This window comes from Merops nubicus, unplaced genomic scaffold (genome assembly GCF_000691845.1).
Source record: "Merops nubicus isolate BGI_N331 unplaced genomic scaffold, ASM69184v1 scaffold16241, whole genome shotgun sequence".
Classification (NCBI taxonomy): Eukaryota; Metazoa; Chordata; class Aves; order Coraciiformes; family Meropidae; genus Merops; species Merops nubicus.
In genome coordinates this window covers 1-20,997 of record NW_008587730.1, presented here as the reverse complement: position 1 = coordinate 20,997, position 20,997 = coordinate 1, and the positions used below count along the sequence as shown (strand labels likewise).

Genomic DNA, 20,997 nt, shown 5'->3' with positions numbered 1-20,997 from the left:
AAACTCTTCTGGAGGCTCACTTCTTCCAGGGCTTACAAAGTATGTGTCAGCCTCAGGCACACTCATCTCCTCACTGTGGTTAGCTAACCATGGTCAGCCGTAACCACAGTCTACTTTCAGACGTGGCCTTGCCTCAGAGACTCTGCTGAGCACAGCCTTACTCATCTCCTCAAGCCCAAAGAGCACAGGAACAGGGCTCAGGCTGCTCCCTGCCCTTCCTCAGCCCTTCTAGGTGTGCTGGGTACAGCTGATGGCCCTGCCTTCGTGCTTCACTAATTGCAGGGCTGAGGGAGTCTCCCTGGGGAGTGTAGGCTCAAACATGCTGTGGCAGTAAGGGTACAGTGGAGCCTGAGCTTTATTATAAATAAAATGAGACCTTGTATGCATACTCTTGTAATCCAGGTTCCACTTGAGAAGCAAAACCTGGTCAGCGATGGATACAGTCTGAATGTGGTTGAGCTCTCCCTGCGGTTAGGGAAGTCTTCCACAAACAACCAGAAATAGCACTGGGGATATGTGGTTTTTTCAGCTAAAAGTTTACAGTGTTGAGCAAAAGTGGACTGGGATTTTCAGCTGAAAAATCTGAAAAGCTAAGGAAAGCAGATGTTTGGTGATAGTGTTATAACCGAAGACACTTAGTTGGCTCTTCAATTTAGCTTTCTGAATAATACTTTTGTTTCTGCTTTTATGTCTGTCTCGATGGACACAATGTGACACCAAAGAAGCCTCCAAACAGACACTGATTAAACAGACACGAAGACCTAAGCATGTAACAGTCTGAGCCCTGGTTTGACGTCAGTGACTTCAAGGGGGGACAAGGACTCTCTTTGGTCTTTAGTACAGTCCTAGAACACAGGAATGACCACACTGCGACCCAGAACACTCATTTCTATATTTTGTCTGATTACTTATCCCTTACGCTTCACAGAACTTTGGCCATGAAAATCCATTGATTTTTTTCACAGTGATTTAGCTTTTCTTCTCAGCATAACTGCAGACTCATGCTGATTTAGTTCCACCCCCTCATGGTGATGAATTTTCCATCCAAATTAATTCATCTGCATTTGAATTTATAAAATCAGTTTATGAAACAGGTTTGGTCAAAATATTAATTTAAGGCCACATTCTGTGCTGAAAATTCCTAGCTGTCAATGCTTTATAAATGCATGGAACCTTCTTCCACAACCCAGTCTTCCCCCAGAAAATATAACACTGCTAGTTGTCCTACATGATAATAGCAGACTCCCCCACCTGTGCAAGTTTTAGTACTTTAGTTACTTTCAACTGACTTGGAAGAATTTATTAAAATAATTAGTATCAAATTTATTGAACAAACAATGTGTATAAGTGAGATACATCTGGCTTCCTGCTCTGCCTGCCTACCTGTGTGTTCACCAGCAGATACCATCAACCCAGTTCCTGCACATGCTGGAACTGGTTGGTAAGGTTGGGAACATCTCTGCTTGATGTCCAGGCCATCTGTGCAAATACCTGTGTCCTGGAGGCCTTGGTAAAGTAACTTACCTAAAGTTGGAATGGCAGACCTTTATTCTGGGGTACTAGGAGGATAACTATACTGAGCATGAGAGGCCACAGGACAGGTGTTAGCAAGAGTGCACCAAGACAAACTTGCAGAAAAAAAGCCCTGTACTGTCAGATCCTTTGCAAGGTGCCACAGGGGAGAGGAGATGAGGGCCTCTAGCACATTATCTACAAACCAGGAGCCACAAACTGATAGGTGATCAATGGGGAGTTGGGGAAGACCAAACTCATTCAGGACTTTCCCCTTGCTGATATAACACCCTTTTCATGCTTCTCCTTTTTCCAGCCAGACTTCCTACAAAAACAAAACCTGTTTAATCATGTCTGCCCACTTTCTGTTCCCCTGCATCCCCTTTCCCTCTTGTGAATTGACTGATTAATTAAAATCTAACCAGACATCTGATCTGAAAGACTAAGAACCCCAGAAGCTGGGAGCAAAATCACCAGTTAAGGAGGCAAACTCAAGCAGTGCCCACACCGACAAAGTGAAGGCAACTTGAACAGAGCAACATCTGTCCTGTCTGGGCACTGAGCACACGTGGCCCTCAGTCCTGGCACAGCACATACTGCCTCCTGCCTGGCTAGGAGCAAGAGGACATGGGCAGAAGTGGGAGGAAGAAAGGCAATAATGATGCAATAAAGCCAAGTTATAGGAAACTTGGCTGCGCACTGAGGAAGTCGTTTCTTATTCCAGGTCAACCAGACATGACGTGTCATGCATTTGTTGGAGAAACTGTTGTTTTGCCTTGCATCACCACCTCTCCTGGAGAGCTGATTCTTTCCAAAACAAGGCTCTACTGGCAGATAGACTCTATCTTAGTGCACTTTTTTCACAACGGGCAAGATTCACTGGACCGCCAGGACCAACGTTACCACAGCAGAACTAGTCTTTTTTTGGACCAGATGAAGAATGGCAACTTCTCCTTAAAGCTCTCCAATGTCCAGTTACTGGACACAGCTGTATATACTTGTATCTACAAACAGACTGGGGATCATCCCAATCAAACACAGAAATCTAAAATTAAACTCGTTGTATCAGGTAAGTTGGTTTTTTTTTTGTTCATAGGGAAGGAGCTGAGGGCAGCATTTCTTGTTGACAAGCCATATACAGCCATCAACTAAGTTGACTCCAATTTTTAAAGCAAATTTTCACTCTGTTTCTTGCTTTTGTTAGAATTGGGTTTTGGCTTTTTTTTGAGAAAGACAAACAAATATGTCTTTTTTGTGCTCCAGCCCAGCATACCCACAGAAGCAGCAGGACTCCTGAAGGCAAGCCGCCTGCCTCTTCCCCCTCCCTTCGCAGGAGACATTAATGAATAATGAGGTCTCACCAGCTTTTAAACATTTGGTTGTTTATAAATTTGTACTATCCTGGATTCACCTTGTTCCAGAGGAATGGGACAGTTTATTTCACGGATTGCACTTGGATTTGTGAAGCAGGATTTGTTTCATCTCTGGTAATTGGATCCAAAGTCCAGGCAATATACCCTTTCAGACAAAAGACAGGCAGTTGCTAATTACTTTTCCCCTTGCAGATGGAAGATCTGGATCTGGTGGCAAGGCTGGACACATGCAACATGAATTATTTTCTTCCTTAGGAAAATGAGTGAGACCATAACACATGACATCAAACATCTGAACTAACATGTTTACACTACTGCATGGCCAGCAGAATGATGGGGCATTTGGTTTGATCAGTTGACCAACTGAAAAAGCAGTTTAAAGGGGATACACATCAAAACAAATCATAGTTTTTTAAGCTTTCTTGTTTGAATAAATCAGCTGGAGACTTTCATTATGGCCAACCACACACATTTAATTCTGCTGAAACCAGAACATTTTTGTTTTCAAGCAACATAAAACCTTTATAACCTTTGTTTTAAAGCACATCATTCTCAAGACAAAAATGTTTTTAAAATGTAAAGTGAAATTCCTTTGCTCAGAAAATTTCAAAGTGAAATGTTTTGCAATTTTCAAAATGAAAAAAAAAAAAAATTATTGAAAATGCAGAATCAAGATGTTTTCATAATCTAAATTTTGGGACCAGCAAGGTGTGTTTTTACTCTGATTTCATTCTGTGATTATATTTAAACTTTCAATTTGTTTGACAAATGTATTCTTTCTCAGAAGAAAAACCACTAACCCATAGACCATTTTTCTGTCTTAGGCTCAAACAAATAACTTTGATTATTGTTTTTTTGTAGCTCGATCTAACATTGAGGAGGTTCCTTCCCCTTCTGGTAAGGCAATACTTCTTAAACTGCTAAATGTCTAAGTGATTATCCAGTGCTTTAATTTGAATTTGCAAGGTGGCTGAACTGTGTTGAATAGAGAAGGTCCAACAGACCTATGGTGCTTGTTCTCTCTTACTAAGTCTAGGAAAATACAGCTGTCCCAGACAAGGATAAACACCTCCACCACTAAGACAGACCGAACCTGCAGAGAGAAGAACACTGAAGTGCCAGCAGTCATAGAATCATAGAATCATAGAATGCTTTGGGCTGGAAGGGACTTCAAAAGATGATCTAGTCTAACTCCCCTGCAGTAAGCAGGGACATCCCCAACTAGATCAGTTTTCCCAGAGTCCCATCAAGCCTGACCTTGAATGTCTCCAGGGATGGGGCCTCTGCCACCTCTCTGGGCAACCTATTCCTGGGATCTATCACACTTGTGTTGAAGAACTTTTTCCTAACACCTAACCTAAATCTACCCTTTTCTAGCTTAAAGCCATTACCCCTCGTCCTGTCATTACAAACCCTTGTGAATATACACTTGTGACTCACCTTGTGAGTCACTAGTCCATAAAGCTGCTCACCATTATGTGCATCATAAAAACCAGTAAAAAACAAGTAACATGGAAGCCATTCCCTTTGGGGAGTTAAGGCACTTGTAAATTACCTTGGTATGAATGAACTACCAGATCAGGAGTATGGGGCATCCTTTGGAGTAAGGAATAAGGTAAAATATTCTAAAAATACATGATTAATAATTCCATGTAAGCTCTTCTGGGAAAAGTAGATCTCATCCAAAGGCAATTCTGAAGTATAGAGCCGATGCTGATGTCTAGGTTTAATCACTACAGAGAAGAAACTACATCAGGGTAATTTGTAAACACTTATGGAGTGAATGCAGTACAGAAGGGCTATCCAGCTCTGACATACCGTTGTCAGTAAATTCTCCTGTAAAAAACCTGCTTGTGAAACAAAATATTCTTATTAACTCTACAAAATCTTAAAATAGTATCAAACCTATAACATTCTGTCATGTAAAAATCAATAGCTGCAATTTGCACTTTACTCAGTGTAGCTGAAAGATACATTCCATTCCACAACAATAACTGTATTACAGTTAACGTAACATGCTCAGACACAATACAACATTACAGCCAGATTAAGCAGCAATAAACTCAAATAGAAACTAAGGAAGAGACATGTTCCAGTGTTTTATCTCATGACCACACGGAAAAAAAATCAGATCTGTGCTTCACATGCAATAAACAACTTGAAAAATCACAGGAAACACCCTTTTTAGACCTAAGATAGCTCCTCTAGCTGGCTTAAAGGTCTTTATAATAAAGACATGGAGTTAAATTGAAGATGGTATCCTGCGCCTTCAGTGACACAGCACCACACTATAACAATATCAAATCAAACAAAGCAGGAACTAGAACATCTCTAGCTGTTACCTTCCACAAAAAGTAAGAAATCAGTAAGTGTCAAACTTTTTAATGCAGTAGCAGTGGAAGTTTCTTAAAACCAAAAGGTAAATAGGGTGCATTTAAAGAAGATAGTTGTATATCTGCTTGACTCAGCCAAAAACTTTCTGACAATGTTTTTTCAGTATAAATTATTCCTTACCATGAAAACTTATTTTCACTGGGGAAAAATTAAAAAAAAAGAAAGATTGTGACAAGGGAGAGTGTTTTATGTTTGCTAAAGGAGAACAAACTGAATCAGACGCTTTAGACACCTGAATGTTCCTGTACTGCTGTATTTGGGGGGGGGGTGTCTTGGGGATGGAGGAGAGAAAAAAAGCCTACCTTTTGAAACCAGATTTTTTGCAAAAAGGAAAAAATATTTCCTGTTGCCAACTTCTTTTAAAGAAAATCATCAACCACAGCTCCCATTTTTTTTTTCCAGGAATTTCTTAAGGAGGAAGAGTCTGTTTTATATTAGTTGTTATTTTGAAAGGGATTTAGAAAAGTAAAACGACCTGATTTAGAAAAGTTAAAAGACACTGTGTGCAGAAATAGTCCTCACAATTTGCAGTCATCATAACCAGATCAGTAGATATTATTTCTATATAAAACAGAAACAGTTTTGATGAGTTTCACCTCTGTTTCATCTCTATTTGCTAATTTGATTATTTCTCCTAGTTATTTTAAAGAGATTGATTGTATTGTCACTCTAGGTTTCTTGCGATACTCCTTCTGGTTCAGTCAAAACTTGTTTTAAATGTTTTCTGGGAGGCATGGAAGTGCCTAGGCCTGAAAGAGGTCACAAGAGGCCAGGAGACTTGCTATAATCCTACCCTTATTTCAAAGCACCCATACAAGCATTAAGTTACTGCAGCAACATACTGAAAGCTGTTAACACAGCAACAGGAACAGCCTATGAATTGGTGCAGAAAACAATATACAGCCTGATCTTCCCAGAGAAAGACCTGGACCTAAACAATTACAGGAAAAATTTCTCTGCTGCTTAAGTCAGGATTCCCAAATTGTTTTTTTCCTTGCATACTACATCCAGCATGGGTTGCAGATACCACCTGCGCCAAGGCTAATCTGCGCCCACTGTGTGGCTCACGTACCAACAGTGGTACAAAAGTGCATCTGTGGCCTACACTTTGTAATACTTATTACCATGATTTATTGACTCTTAATCACAATATCTACCTCAGGCCCTGATTAGGTAGAAAGATAAACTATTTTATACTCTCTTAATTGCTGTTGTGCTATCAGGATTTTGACTACGTATTCCCAGTCATCAGAAAAAGAAGTTGCATTCAATGTTGTTGAGTGTCTGTGTCTTTTTTATGGACAAAAAATTGTCACAGTTCCTTGAGACTGGTTTTTTTTTTTTTTTTCCTGGATGCTACACACATAGAAAAGAGAATTTTGTAAATAAGCCAAAATCCACATGATTTTACAAACAATCTTCCATCAATGCATTCATGTAAAATATATCACACAAACTTCAAATACATTTCCTGTCAAGCCACCAGTTACATGCTGACTTTCTCATTTTTATTTTTTCAGGACACAATAAAATTGCCTCCAGAAGCCCTGCTGATGTGCCGTATCTGGCTGTGCTTCCCCTCTCTTTCCATGTCCTGGTCACACTGGGGGTTTGGCACTTGTAGCTGGGGAATCCAACCTTCTCTTTGGGTAGTTCTCCTCACCAGAGGACCTCGCTGGGCAGAACAGCTTTGCAGGGTTAATGTGACAGCTGCTCCAGAGCCACATGAAAGAAACACCAATAGCTGAAAACAGACCTAGAACTAGCTGTTTGTGTTCCACATTTCAGTGTACTATGAAAACAAAGGCAGCAAAACACAGAGGTGGCAAATTTGCTTTTTCACTTATTTCATGGAGCCCAGTTTTAGTGCTGCCGGTGTAAACACTGTACTTTGGATTTTGTGGTTTTGCTTCAATGACAGGATAAAAGACTGACAAAACTACAAGGTCACACTACAATTGACCCCAGTGAGCTCTTTTGCCTAATATCTCATCTGCCGTCCTTTAAGAGAATTGAAAGGAGAAGGAGTAATTACCCTCTGTGTCAGATAAAAACTGGAAGTAGGAAGACACTTGCATTTTGTGAAATATAAGGATGGAAACCTTGTGAAACTTCAGCCTGTGGAACTTTAGCTTCTATTTTTACTCCTAAGCATCACTGGCTATCATTAACAACTTTTTTTTCCACAAGAAATGTAGTATTTCTTCATCAGAAGGGTGAAACTGATTGAAAAAAATTATGGAAGTTCATAAAACGTCATCATGGAGGAAGTGATTTATTATTACAAAATCCACTCCTAAATAGACCAAAAGCTTTAGAAGGCTGAATTCAGTTTTCTCTTTTTGGCATGAAAATTCACAGCAAGGTAAATGTGATCATTGTGCAAAAGCCAGATTCTTTAGATAAAACTGTGTGATAAGAAATTGTTACTGTGACAATGTTACTTCTTTAAAAGTGGTACCTTTGAAGGAAAAAAGAATTAAAACCTGGTCTGAATAAATGTAACTGATGCCTAGACAAATTAAACAGGTTTAGGTCTGGCAGTGTTCAGTTCAGGTAGCATAGCTGTCCTGTGTAAAACAGACTGAAAGGATCCTGCATACCAACAAGATGAAGAAAGGGCAGAAGCTTTGTTTCAGGCCAGAGCTGTTGCAGCTGCCTGACTACAGGACTGAGAAACACCTGGAAAACTACTCACCTGGGCTGGTGAGCAGAGGTGAATGCAACGCACTCCTGGCTGAGCCCTCAAGCAGAAGGAAGTGACTCAAGGATGCACAGAAGGTCATTTTGATCTGGAACAGAAAGACAGAATGGCTTTGCAAGGAAGGGAACAGAATAAAAGAGCTTAAAATGCCATCCATTGAGGTAAAGGAGATAGTTGCCTTTGACTTTCTTAACAAAGGGCCCTTTGCCCATGGTGGGGAAGAGAGAGAAAATCCCATGCACAGCCTGTTCTGCTGCTGCAGTGAAGCTCAGTTAGCCCTGAGGCTACCCTGGGCACAGAGCAGCTTGGCATAATGGCTGGCGTCCCACTTCACAGACAGATTTGAATGTAAGAATTGTGATAATCTTTTTGTGTCCTACTCTTCAAATGTTTGTCTCAGATTCCATGTATGTTTCAAAACAAAAGTTGACTAAAAATAATAACTTTAAAAACAAACAAACAAACAAACAAACAAACAAAAACTGATGAGAGCAATTGCTTGGTCTCTAAGAGCTCTTAATTTGTATTCCAGTTGTTCCTCCAGTTAGGTAGGCTCCCTGTACAATCAGAAAGTCCAAAAGGTGGAATTTGTACAGGTCTGTCAGTGCCGAAAGTCTGAATGCTTGCCCTTATCTCAAGGACCATATGACTTCTAAAAATCTAACAACCACTTAAGAAGCCCTCCACTTTTCAGAGAGTGCTGAAGGCACACAACCAACATCAATACCTCCGCTCACACAGGCGAGCTGTGTGACCATGCAGCTGCAGAAATCTCTTGGGCAAGAAAACTAATTACTTAACCACCTTTATGTGGGCATGCAGGGCTAGAACAGAGCCTTGCTGCTGTAGAAAGGGACAGCCCAGTTGTACCTTTTAGAGCAGGCACTGTGCTGGCTCATGCCCACGACCAGTCACACACAGAGAATCACCCAGAATGGTAGTGGTTAGAAGGGCTCTCTCGAGATCATTTTGTCCAACCCTAGAGCAGGTCACACAGGATCATGTCCAGGTGGGTTTTGAATATCTCTACAAAAGGAGACTCCACAACCTCTCTGGGCAGCTTGTTCCAGTGCTTTGTCACCCTCGAAGTACTTTTTCCTTATGTTCAGATGGAACTTCTTGTGTTCTAGTTTGTACCCTTTGTGCCTTGTCCCGTTGCTGGGCACCACTGAAGAGACTGGCTCCATCCTCTGGACAGCCACCCTTTATTGATAAGATCCCCTTGCAGTCTTGTCTTCTCCAGGTTGAATACATCCAGGTGTCTGGGTCTTTCCTCATAGGAGAAATGCTCCAGTCCCCTCAACATCTTTGTAGTCCTGTGTTGGACTCTCTCCAGTAGTTCCCCATCTCTTTTGAACTGGGGAGCCCAGAACTGGACATGGTAGTCCAGATGTGGCCTCACTAGGGCAGAGTTAGTCAGAGGGGGAGAAGAACCCCTTTGACCTGCTGGCCACACTCCATGCACCCTAGGATACCACTGGCCTTCTTAGCCACAAAGGTACATTGCTGGCCAATGCCCAATTTCCTCAGTCATCTGCCTCCTTCAACCTCACCGGCAAAACCAGCAGGAATCACAGTAAGCACCTGAGCATATGAAGGTAGGAGGAATGAGGAGTTGGGGGAAGAAGACTGGATGACCTCTAAACATTGCTTACAATCCTACTTTTTTATGACTCAGATTTGCAGCAGCACTTGGGATGTTTAAACATCCCTGTTTATTATATTTTCCCAGTAGTTAATGCCATTCCCAGGAGTAATAGATGACAGCCATTCTGTTTTCCTGGGAGACTGCAAGTGAAGGTTTGAACGACTAGGAGACCTTTATTTGTTCTTCCTAGCCTCGGTAATGACACAGAAAGTGTTAGTCTTAAAGCTCACCCAGTGTACAGAACATAAGTGGCATAAACTTGCGTTTTCCAGAGTTTCATCGCGAACAAGAGGGTTTCAAAGGTTTTCCTTTGAAAACTAAGGAGCATAGTAACAGTTCACACATTTAAGAAGGAGGAATCTGCACTTCTCTCACCCATAGCGCCTTGGTGGCCCACACCTATGTATTTCATATATATATTCATAACATAATCTGATAATCTGCTGCATTAAAGAAATTCTGAGATCTTCATACATTACTCTTGCAAAAGAATGGCTGTCAAAGCAAGTTCATTTTTTCATATTTGACAATGACACTGATAAGAGACAAAAAGGAGTTAGTTTGCTCATCTTATAGTTTATCTAAGTTTACAGTGAGAGCAGTTTAACTGCAACTTTTAGTTCCATATGCTGTGGGAGAAATGGCCCATACCGTTCATCAGGAAGAAATGAATGTAAAACATTTGATGCAGAATTTTCACCGTTACCTCAGCTAAGCCTGAGGGCAGTCATTCACGTAGCATGGTACTCAGCAGTTGAACAAATGGTACTGAAAAATACTGAAAATAAGCATGGAAAGTGATTAACTTTAAATATGCAGCATGAAATTATGTAACTATGGATAATGCAATCCTTGTTACAACTTCTGTTTCAACTTTCGGATCTGTCCGAGTTCAGTCTCTTCTCTTCCCCTCTCTATCTCCTTTCTTTTCAGAGATTCTGACCACTACCACTGACGTCACCTTAGAAATGATAACCAAATACCAGTTCCTTAATTCTTGTGAGGGCTACGGCTGACCCATAAGACCAGCAAGCTTCCCCTCAGCAACTGGAAGCCACAGGAAGGAGGAAGAAAAACAACTCAAACAAAAGACTCAAGCCCTGGGATGCAGGAAGCTCTCAGTTATTTGCAGAGGGAGAATTAGCTCATCTACTCTGAAAAAGTAAAAGAATATTTTGTATTTGTAGGAATACATATACGTACAAGATACTGCTAGCTTGCAAACACTGAGACCCTTCAAGAAACTGTGTTAACTTCCAGGAGTACTACTTGGCCTGATAAAAGCTCCTTCCTAAAAACCATGGGTTTAGCTTACCTTGGTTGTAACAGCATTATTAAAACCAAACCAAACAAAGAAGCAAAAACAAAACCCAAAAAACCCACCATCATAAAAAAACAAACCAAACAAACAAAAATAACAAAAAAACCCACTGTGTACTTTTATGACTTTATACTAGACTTTTCCTCGTTTTTCAGTGATAACTATAATACAGGAAGTCTTTAGACCTTAATGTAAATACATTTGATATTATATTTTCAGGGAGATAAATATTTAAGTCACTGTGTGTAGAAGTGAGTCTTGACACTGGGACAAATGTATTCATTGTGATGAAACTGGATTTCCTATTTATTTTTGTTAAACAAGTAGGAAGCAGTTATTTGTTTGATTCCATCTGTTGTCAAAATGTCAACGCAAAAATGTCATATAGAAAACAACAGCCAGAATAATGTAGCTGGGTAAGTGAAAACCTGCACAGAACATTGTTCACAAAGTGCCCCCTGTTGACACCTGAGTCTCCCACAAAGTGTCTCCACTTAGCCACAGACTGGAGTAAAAACAAAAAGTGCATCTCAATCCCTAATCCTCCTTTCTGCTTTAGAAGAAAGAAGCAACAATGTCAAATTTGTGAACACTGCAGCGATCCACAGAGAAATATTTTGTAAAGTGTTTTTTTTGTTTAAGCATCAACGAGGGCAAAACAGGGCAAGCAGAAATACAGCTGAGGTAGCAGCTCTTCCCCACACCCCACCAGTTAACTCAGTCACATCACTAGCAAAACGACACGTTGCAGGAGGAGCATTTATTACCCCTCCCTTTCAGTAGGACAAAGTTCTTCAGTGCTTGCTGAAGATGAGAAACCGCAGGAGCCATAAGCCAGACACTGCACGCCTCCTTGTGGAGGCTTGAAAGAATACACATTCTTTCACTTAGCTCTGAGAGCATTTAACAAAACGTATCAAGCCTAAACTTGGGTCCACTTGGCTGAAACTAGCAAACTCCTCAGCAGCTTCAAACAGCCCTATGGAAGGGAAAACCCATCTTGGTGGATAAAAGTCTTTATTAATCTCTAAATGCACATGGGATTTCACTCCAAATTTACACGGGATGAATGCCAAGAATGACAATATTACATCTTCCACCAAGGTTAAAAGATCTTCTATTAATAAAAAAACATTTAAAAATCTGTGTAGCAAAGGTCTGTACTCAGCACATTACTGTGAAATTTGGGAGAATAAAAAAAAAATGAAAGGCAATTCTGGTGCACGATTCTTCCTCCCTTAAAAAACATTTCTCTGTCATCGGTGGAAAAAAACAAGGGTAAAATGATGCTCTAAAAAGTGAGTATTTCTGAAAATAATATTTTGTCTTTGACTTCCCCAGTGCATATGTTTGTCCTGTCCCCACCAAATGTCCAAACTTCCAGCAGTTACTACACTGTATGCTCACTTTTTGTAACCACCCTGAAAAACGTTTCAGGCTCCATGGAGGAGCTGGTTCCTTAGTTACTCTGATTACAACTCACAGCCCAGGCCCTCAGTCAGTCACCGATACTATCCTGACAGAGTGTTGGTGTTATTTAGCAGATGAGATGTCATATCAAATTAGGTGAGCTTTTCCATTTGCATACTTCATTCTAAGCACGTGCTACAAAGACAATCCATCCTACAAACCACCAGGTCAGGGATCCACATGACCACTGCTGCATCTGCTTAGAAAGATACACAGTAGGTGATTAGTAGTCTTCATTATTTGAGTACTTGATTGATACTGAAAAGTTCCTGAAGAATCTGATGCACAAGCAAGCACACTTTCAGAACACGTTCAAAATCCACTTTATTAACCATGTCTGCTACCATGACTTAGTTTCTGGCTTTGTACCTATGCTGGAGTTTGTGATCTGAACAAGAGATGTCTGTGAAATCCTTCAAAAAAACAGTGTAATCTCTGAAGAAAAATTCTTTTCTATAACCTAATGTGAATTTTAGTGACAAAAAAATAAATCACCTCCTAAGGGGTTCTAGAAGCAAAACATTTATTCCCTGAACACTGAACAAGATGAGCATGCCACCACTCATATTCAAGCTTCATTCCTCTTCGTTTCACTCCAGTAAAAAAGAAAACACATTTAATTCCACATCCCTAACAAGTCTTCAGCCACAGAAAGCATTTACCATACTCCAACCCAACCAAAGGCTTGCAGATTTCATTTATGAAACAGTTTTCCCTTTAAAATACAAGTTCCTTTCAGCATGTCTGTCATGTAAAAGTAACTTTAATATAAGTTAAGGGGTGTAATTTTGTTTGTTTTATTGCTTCCTGCTCAATAGAAAGCTGACAAATAATTTGGAAGGGGGGAAGGAGACTCTGCTGGATTCTACGTGGAAAAAATGTCTCAGGTGTGAAGAGAACTGAAATGCAGAAAAACTGCCAGAATGTACCAACCAGTGTAAGTTATCAGAGATAGCTGTCAAACAAAAGTGAAGGGACAAGGATGAGATAAAGGCAGAAATTAATTTATTTATACATCATTATTTCAGACATTCAATAATATTTATTTGGAAAAAGCTTTATTACCCTAAAACAGGGAAAGACAGGATAATTTGAGATTGTTTTTTCCATCCACTGCTAGTCAGGCAACCACTTCAACATGGATTGTATCCTTAACAATTGTGCGTCACATCAGCGGATATTTTCCCCTCCATTTCAAGACCTTTTTCCCTATAATGGGCCAATGGATTAATTTTTCAAAGTGCTACTGTTGTGACAGTTGAGATGTAGCCTGCAGCTGCCCAATAGTCAGAATGGCTCCTTTGTGAAAACAGGACTCTTTGAAACAGAAAAACAAAGCACTCATCTTTTAATTAATACCAAGCTAACAAAGATGTGGAAGATGTCCATTCCCTTGACAAGTGATCCTGGCTTTTACTTCACACATACAGACCTGAGCATATAAACCTTGAACCCTAATTCCTCTCTACTCCCATTCTTTGTCCACTAGACAGACTTGCTACTACATCTGCTAGATCCCTACAGTAACACATCTGTCCCTGGCTTCTGAAAGGGCCTTTAGCCTCTTTTTGGCCCCACAGAAATGATGTGACACTGGAGCATCAGGAGGACTGGTTTCAGCTTATGTATTCACAGCTCTCTCCAGATGAAGAAGCTCAAGAAAAAGCCCTGTGTCTCAGGCCAGACTGTGAGCACTCCGTAAGCCCTCCTGTGGGCTCCTCTCTCAGAAAGGCCAAGGAAAACCCTGCGGCTGGGAATCCATCAGCTTCATATCAGCATTCAGTAGAGTGTGAACTGGACAAGTAGGTGAAAATGTTTCCATTGGTCCATATTATATTTGATACTATTCCCTAAATTTAAACATTTCTGGGTTTGTTTTAGATTCTTTTTTATTATTATTTGCCAATTAATTTTAGCACATTCTTTACCATGGCCCCAATGCCATCGAAGATGTGGTGTAGTTCTGTTTCACACATGAACGCTGGGGTAGTCACCACCTTGTTTTTTGTATCCACATGAGCTTCGTGAAAGGGAGTTAAGGAAAACACAGCCTATGTCTCACCTGCAGATGCTGTCTGCAGGATAAACCATCCTTGACAAAATCCTCACAACTCCACTATCCTATAAGAAAGCACCTCCAAATATATTATATTCTCCATCTGTAAAAACAGCTGCAACCTATAATAATCCAAGATACTAGAAGCTATTTTCACTAGAAATACAAACACTGCAAGAGCAATCTGTAGGAACTCTCAGAAACACAAGAAAACGTACAAAATTTATGGACTGCAATAAAATGTCTGAGCACAGTTTGGTTATGGCACTAGCCTTCAGGAAAAGAAAAAAAAAATCACAAATCAAACTGTCCAATTCTAACTCATGCCAGTTTTATGAGCAAATTCACTCATCATTTGCTGCATTACTGGGCGACCAAGGAAGTTCTACGGCTTCTACAGCTGAGAAGGACTTGTAACTAGACAGCTGTGTACAGAAGACAATGTTTCTAATCCTGTGCAGGACTACACGCTCTCTACACAGTGGATATTCCCACAAAACCCTGAATGGAAAAGCACAGATCCCGCAGGCATTCATTACTGCGACAACACATTTCCAACCTGTCTCTCAACATGGAAACTAACAGGAAAGGATATAGTTACTTCTTTGACACAGTGCTTTCCTCCCAGTTCTTTAATGGCTCCCGCAGTCCCAGCGTAAGGCCACTTGCCACCTTCCTCTTCTTCATGGCCCACAGTTACTTCAGCACCAGAGAGAACCTTTGCTGCCAGCACTGGTGAAATGCAGCAAAGACTGCAACAAAAGGAATTATGACAGTGATCCTACAACAGCACTCATTCAAAACTTGCTCATAATTGAAAAGACTCAAATTGACATGGTCTTACAAATGTGAAAGACATCACAAGGCAACTTCCACTCAGCATTTTCTTAGCAGCTTCTTCTTTGACAAACACCTACACATACATGCATCTTGAAAAACACATACAAAAAACTGACACAAAACGGAAGATGCTTTTTCTAGTTCCAACACTGACAGCTGCACATTTCAGCAAAACAGTCTCCATGCTCACACTACCAAACAAACACCCCTCCAACCAACATACGTACCCAATAGGTTTCCCTGCTTTGTGGAAATCTTTCAAGACACGCTCAACTTCTCTGTTCACTTTGCAATCTTTCCCATCAACAGCAAAGGTAGATCTGCCACAACAAGAAACTTTATATGTACCTCAGTATAAACCTCTGAATAGAGATGCCTGTCTGCCCTGAGACTGGCTCTCAAGGGTCATCCACAGAATTAACAGCTTCTAAAGGGTGGCTGAAGAAGCCTGTAGTTGACCATCAACACCTGAGCCAAAAATGACTCACTTCTAAGGATTTGCTATGTCAGAAAGTTCCTGACTTGATATAATATCTAGAAGAATTATCAAATCAGCTTTCTAGGATTACTGAGAAGTGGAACACCAAAAAGAAGAAAAATACCTAAGAAAAGGGAAATAACATTCAGGTTTCTCAAAGCCAACAAAATGGCATGTCAATAACAAGACCACCAGTATTCCTCATGGCTAACTTTCCTCACTCCTCTTTTTATTTTTAACCTAGCTGTTACTAATGTAAGAGGGACTTTTTGGTAGGCAGACATCAAGAAAGAGTAACAACACTAGGAAAATGTGAAACTATTGAAGTTTCAGCTTCACTTCCCTCAGCCAGGCCCAAAAAGAATCACCACAAGTGTAGGGGGGAAAAAAAAGCAGTTCTTGTGTGTTATCTCAACTCCCAAATTCTCACCAACATCATTTGGCGAAGTGTGACTGTGAAGTACCAATGTGAAGGATCGAGCCATGAACGTTTGTCTCAAAGACAGCCTTGGATGGAGGACTGCACGTGTGGAAGAGCTGTGTGAGCTGGGCAGAACGTGTCTGGGCATGAACCACGCTGAGAGGAGCCGAGCACGTGTGTGTGAGTCACGGGCTGTTCCAGAGGAGCCCCCGGGCACATCGCCGGCCTGCCCACCCCCTCCCCCGGCCGGGGAGGTGCAGCGTGGGCGTGCACATGGGACAGACCTTGGGCCTGGGCCAGGCCCGGCAGCCCCTCGGCCTGAAGCCCTGCAGGCACACTTCACCTAAAGAAGCCTGTGTCAACCTGGAGGAGTAATGTCAGTACCCAGCCCAGACGCTATTTAAGCCGGCATGGACACTGCCTCGGCCTCTTTCTGTCCCTTTTTCTTGACCTGCCCAAGAGAGCTTTTTCCTTCTCCTGCGCTTGCTCATGGATCTCCGGCCTGCTCGCCGCCTTGCTGCTGCTCCACCGCCCACCCCCGAAGCTGAGACGGCTCCAGCCCAACGGTGCACTGTGGGCCCGTGCTGGTAACTGCTCTGGCGACTCTCTACCGACCGCTTGCTTCATTTCTGCCTTTTATTTTCACTCTGTCCTATCGCTACTCTTTTCTAACATTTTTCTCATTTTGTAATAAAAACGGTATTGGGTATACGGCATTTGACCTCGCTTGTGTCTTAATCTCGCCTCTTGGGATCGTATCGAAACCTCCCCATCATCGGATCAGGACATTAATTGGCATCACGCACAGGATGCCAATACGAATTACAGCTGGAAACCATCAACAGCACAGCCTAACTCCAACCCTTTGAGAGCAGTTTTACTTATTAAGTAATGGTTACATATGTAGTAAATAAGACCATTTATTCATTTCCCGTTTTTACTGTGTGAATCAAAGTTGATTATAAATATTTAGTTGAGGAGTCTAATGTTTAGTTGGCACTTACAAGTTTTTAGCAGCTCCAAATCCACCAGGGAATATCACAGCATCATGGTCTGCTGTAGTGAGCTTAGCCAGGCTTGCAATTTTACCACGAGCAATCCTGGCAGATTCCACTAAAACATTCCTTGAAGAAACAGAAAGAAAACAATGAGACAAATTAAGCATTTGTGCACAGAAGAGCATAAAGTTTGTTTTGGCAATGGAAGGGGGGGGAAGGGAAGAAAAAAGAACAGTGATACTCAGTAACTGAAGTTATCAATGCTTCTGAAATACTACTCCTGGGAAACACAGGCACTAAGAGACCGAATATAATCAAGTCCAAAACATCCATTTAGTATTTTCTCTACGGCCAAAATACAAGCTAGTATAAAGCTACTAAAGCCAGTCAGTAAAAAAATACTACACGAGTACTCTTTAAAAGAATACTCTTTTTAAAGAGTACTTTTTTAAAAGTACTACAAGAGCAGTAGTCTGCTGTGTCTGAAGAAAGCCAGAGAGGCTGAGATTCAGCAGTCAGGGAAAATACACTGAACACAGACCTTACCTTGACTCAGTTTCAGCTGGCTGCCCTTTAGTGTGGTCAATGACATGCATCTGAGGAACATCTGGAGCATACATCTGAACCTCAGCTCCCCCACGACTGAGGTGTACCAGTATGCTAGAAAAACAGATAAAATATGCTGAATATCTTAGAAAAGAAGCTTTTTTTATCTGGCCCCTAAGTCTCGCTACAAATATTCCAACACTTGATTTTGAAAGAAGAGGTAAAATACACATCCTATCAAAGCATACTGAGCACACAGCAGCAAAATCCCTGTATGTAAAACCAAAGTGCAAAGCAGAAAGTAAGTCAGTATGGAGGCAGCATCAGGTAAGCTAGAGACAAATTTCTTTGTTCAGTGCTCTTATATAAGTAACCAGGGACAATAAAAACTTCCTTTCTCATTGCATGTCCCCAGGTGTTATGGAAGAGTCCCACAATTAACATACCTACATGTACAATAAATCCAGGTCTACATGAAACATATCTTGGCAATTAACACCAAGAGTTACTACTTCAAATTGAGTATTAACAACTCTAGTGCTGGATTTAGCCCCAGGAACAGAATCTCCAAGTTGATTATGAAATGAAGTCTTTACTTAACTGTCCTGAGACTCATTCTGGAACTCTGAATTTGTTTCTGAAGGAAAGACAGTCTCTCTCAAACTAACTGCTCTGGCACCGCGTGTGCTGTCCCTGTGGGAAGTGCTGCCTCTTGGGACAGTCACTGAGTACTGCAGGAACACAGCCTGAGCTCCCAGTTATGCTGTGAGAGAACTGTGAAGCTTCATCATGTGTCTTTCATGGCATTTTTGATGGCCAGAGCAAAACTGAATCCAACAGACTGCTGTGATGTAAAGGAGACTTTCTGGCACCGTGAAGTTTCATAAAGCAACTTACGCTGAGGCCTCGTGGATTTCTGTGCCATCATAGACACCACAGCCAGACAGGACCTGCAGTCAGAGAATCAAGAGAGTATTTCAGGTGACAAAAAACTTCCTAAAAGATCTTTCACAAGCCTGGTAAGATTTAGAAAAAAACAAACAAACAACCCAAACAACACCTCCACCTCCAAAAATAACCCCAAATTGGCAATGAGCTCCTTTTTAAACCAGTCAACACTATTAGCAGTGGTGTTACCATTTAACATCCTGCAGATCTAGCATTTTCTATTTATAGCTGCCCATCACAGACAGGCCTCAGAAATAACTAATATTTACTGACTTATACTGTGCATTTATTCCTTAAAGTTAATAAATTGACACGACATCCTGAGGTATGTTTTTATTTTGCACACAGTGGATTATTCTGAGCGCCACATGTCTATTTATGAAGTGTCTCTATCTGTGTCAAAGACCCGCACGTCCAGAGGCACATCCAAAAAAATGGGATAGAAGTGCACCTCAAGGTGGCAACTGGGATAAACTATTTTATCTTCTGCTGTATTTTGCCTGAGGATCCACATCAGAGATCAACAGCTTTTAGTCAAATCACTTTTAAACCAATTATGATATATTAGCCATACTTTTCCTTATTACCATGGTAATAGTACTTTCAGTTTGCTTACACACGCTGGAGAATGAAAAGCACAAAGCACTAAGCTACCCTTACGTGTGTGGAGACAGTCTTTCACAAAGTAGAGGGAAGGAGAAAAAAGTCTTTAAAAGAAAACAGAAGAAAAAAGCAATTATAGGAACAAAACAAAAACAAACAAAAAATTCCAGTATTTTACCTAATTCCTGAAAGCATACACAGGAACCCTTGTGGGTCTTTTTTTGTTCAGTTATTTTTTTTAAAGAAAAAACTCCAGTTAAAGAGACTCCATTTATTAACTTTGCTCTCTTCCCTCCTGGTTCTATCTCAGTTTTTAGAAGCTTCAAAGTTTTTAATCACAGACACACAAATAGAAGCTCACAGCTGAAATTGTCTTAATTAGAAATGCTGGACCTGAAAGGGCTTTCTGATCACAACACCCAGTCCTCTGCTCTCACGGGCATGACATCCAACCATCACTTCAACAAATGAGTAAGATCCATGAATGCCTTTCTGTCCACGTTTATCCCAACTACAGTTTTGCTGCTTTTATATTTAAAAGCCATGTTCTACATTCCAACTTTTGAAAATCTTTCCTGTAATTTACACTGAATAAACATACAAGCAGCTGTGCTAAAGTTATCTTCTGTAAGCAACACTTCTAAAATATTCTTTGAACAGTGCCTGCTTGCTGACAAATCTGTTTTCTACCGAAGTCTGAAACTTATGCCACTAGCATCAAGAATAACAGTTTGTTTTGTGCTCTCTATTTAAAACTGTTTGCTAAAATTTTCCTGCTCGGTTATCTTTCAGATATTTGGACCCATATTTCACCCATTCCTGAACCAACTATGCCCCAAACAGATTTCTTTATGCAGGCAATGCCTTCTAATTTCTTTAGATTTTATGCTGTTAAGGGTACACTCTCCATGAAACTCCAAAACTGTGTATCCATTTGAGATGCTACCTACAGCCTAAATTTTCCTTTAGCAACCTGCAACTGCTCTGTCTCCTCACTATATTTCTTTAGCATGCTCTATCTCCTTTGTACAGAAGGGCATAATCCAGTTTAAATATTTCCCTGTTGTCTTGGTTTATGCTGGGATAGAGTTAATTTTCTTCACAGCAGCTGGTATAGTGCCATGTTTCGGATCTAGGATGAGAATAATGTTGGTAACACACTGATGTTTTAGTTGTTGCTAAGCAGTGTTTACACTACTAACTCAAGGACTTTTCAGCTCCTGACACAACCCCACCACCGAGGAGGCCGGAGGACACAAGAAGCTGGGAGGGAGCACGGCCAGGGCAGTTGACCCCAACTGGCCAAAGGGATATTCCATGCCACAGGACATCACGCTCAGTATATCAATTAGGGGCAAAGCTGGTGGGGGCAGCTGCTGGGAACTGGCTGGGCGGGTGGTGACCAACTGCCCTTTGAATCACTTCCACTACCTTCCCCGGTCACACCCTAAATTATTTCAAGCTCAGCTCCTTATACTTCCCTCCAAGCCAGCAACAACGATACAAAATCCATTTTTTACACGTTTCCCACTCCCGGCCTGGCTTCCTCCAAGTTACTCAAATCTAAGCAGCTTTATCTTCTCCACTTCTGCCTCTCCAAAGGCTCTCCAGCTGCCGGGGCCACCGGGCGAGGCCGACGCCACACCAACGTCCCAACCCCCGCGCTGCCCACCGCCGGAGCGACC

General features: G+C 41.2%; 1 protein-coding gene across 1 annotated transcript; it reads right to left on the bottom strand.

Annotated features, from left to right (window-relative positions):
* Positions 1–14,171: 14,171 nt before the first annotated feature.
* LOC103781327 (ES1 protein homolog, mitochondrial) lies at positions 14,172–18,711 on the bottom strand (the record flags this gene model as incomplete). The annotated part of the gene is made up of 6 exons (XM_008949037.1): positions 14,172–14,446; positions 15,074–15,230; positions 15,546–15,638; positions 17,222–17,341; positions 17,762–17,875; positions 18,659–18,711. Coding segments are annotated over 6 exons (666 nt in total), but the record flags the coding sequence as incomplete, so codon positions are not given.
* Between the last annotated feature and the right edge of the window lie 2,286 nt (positions 18,712–20,997).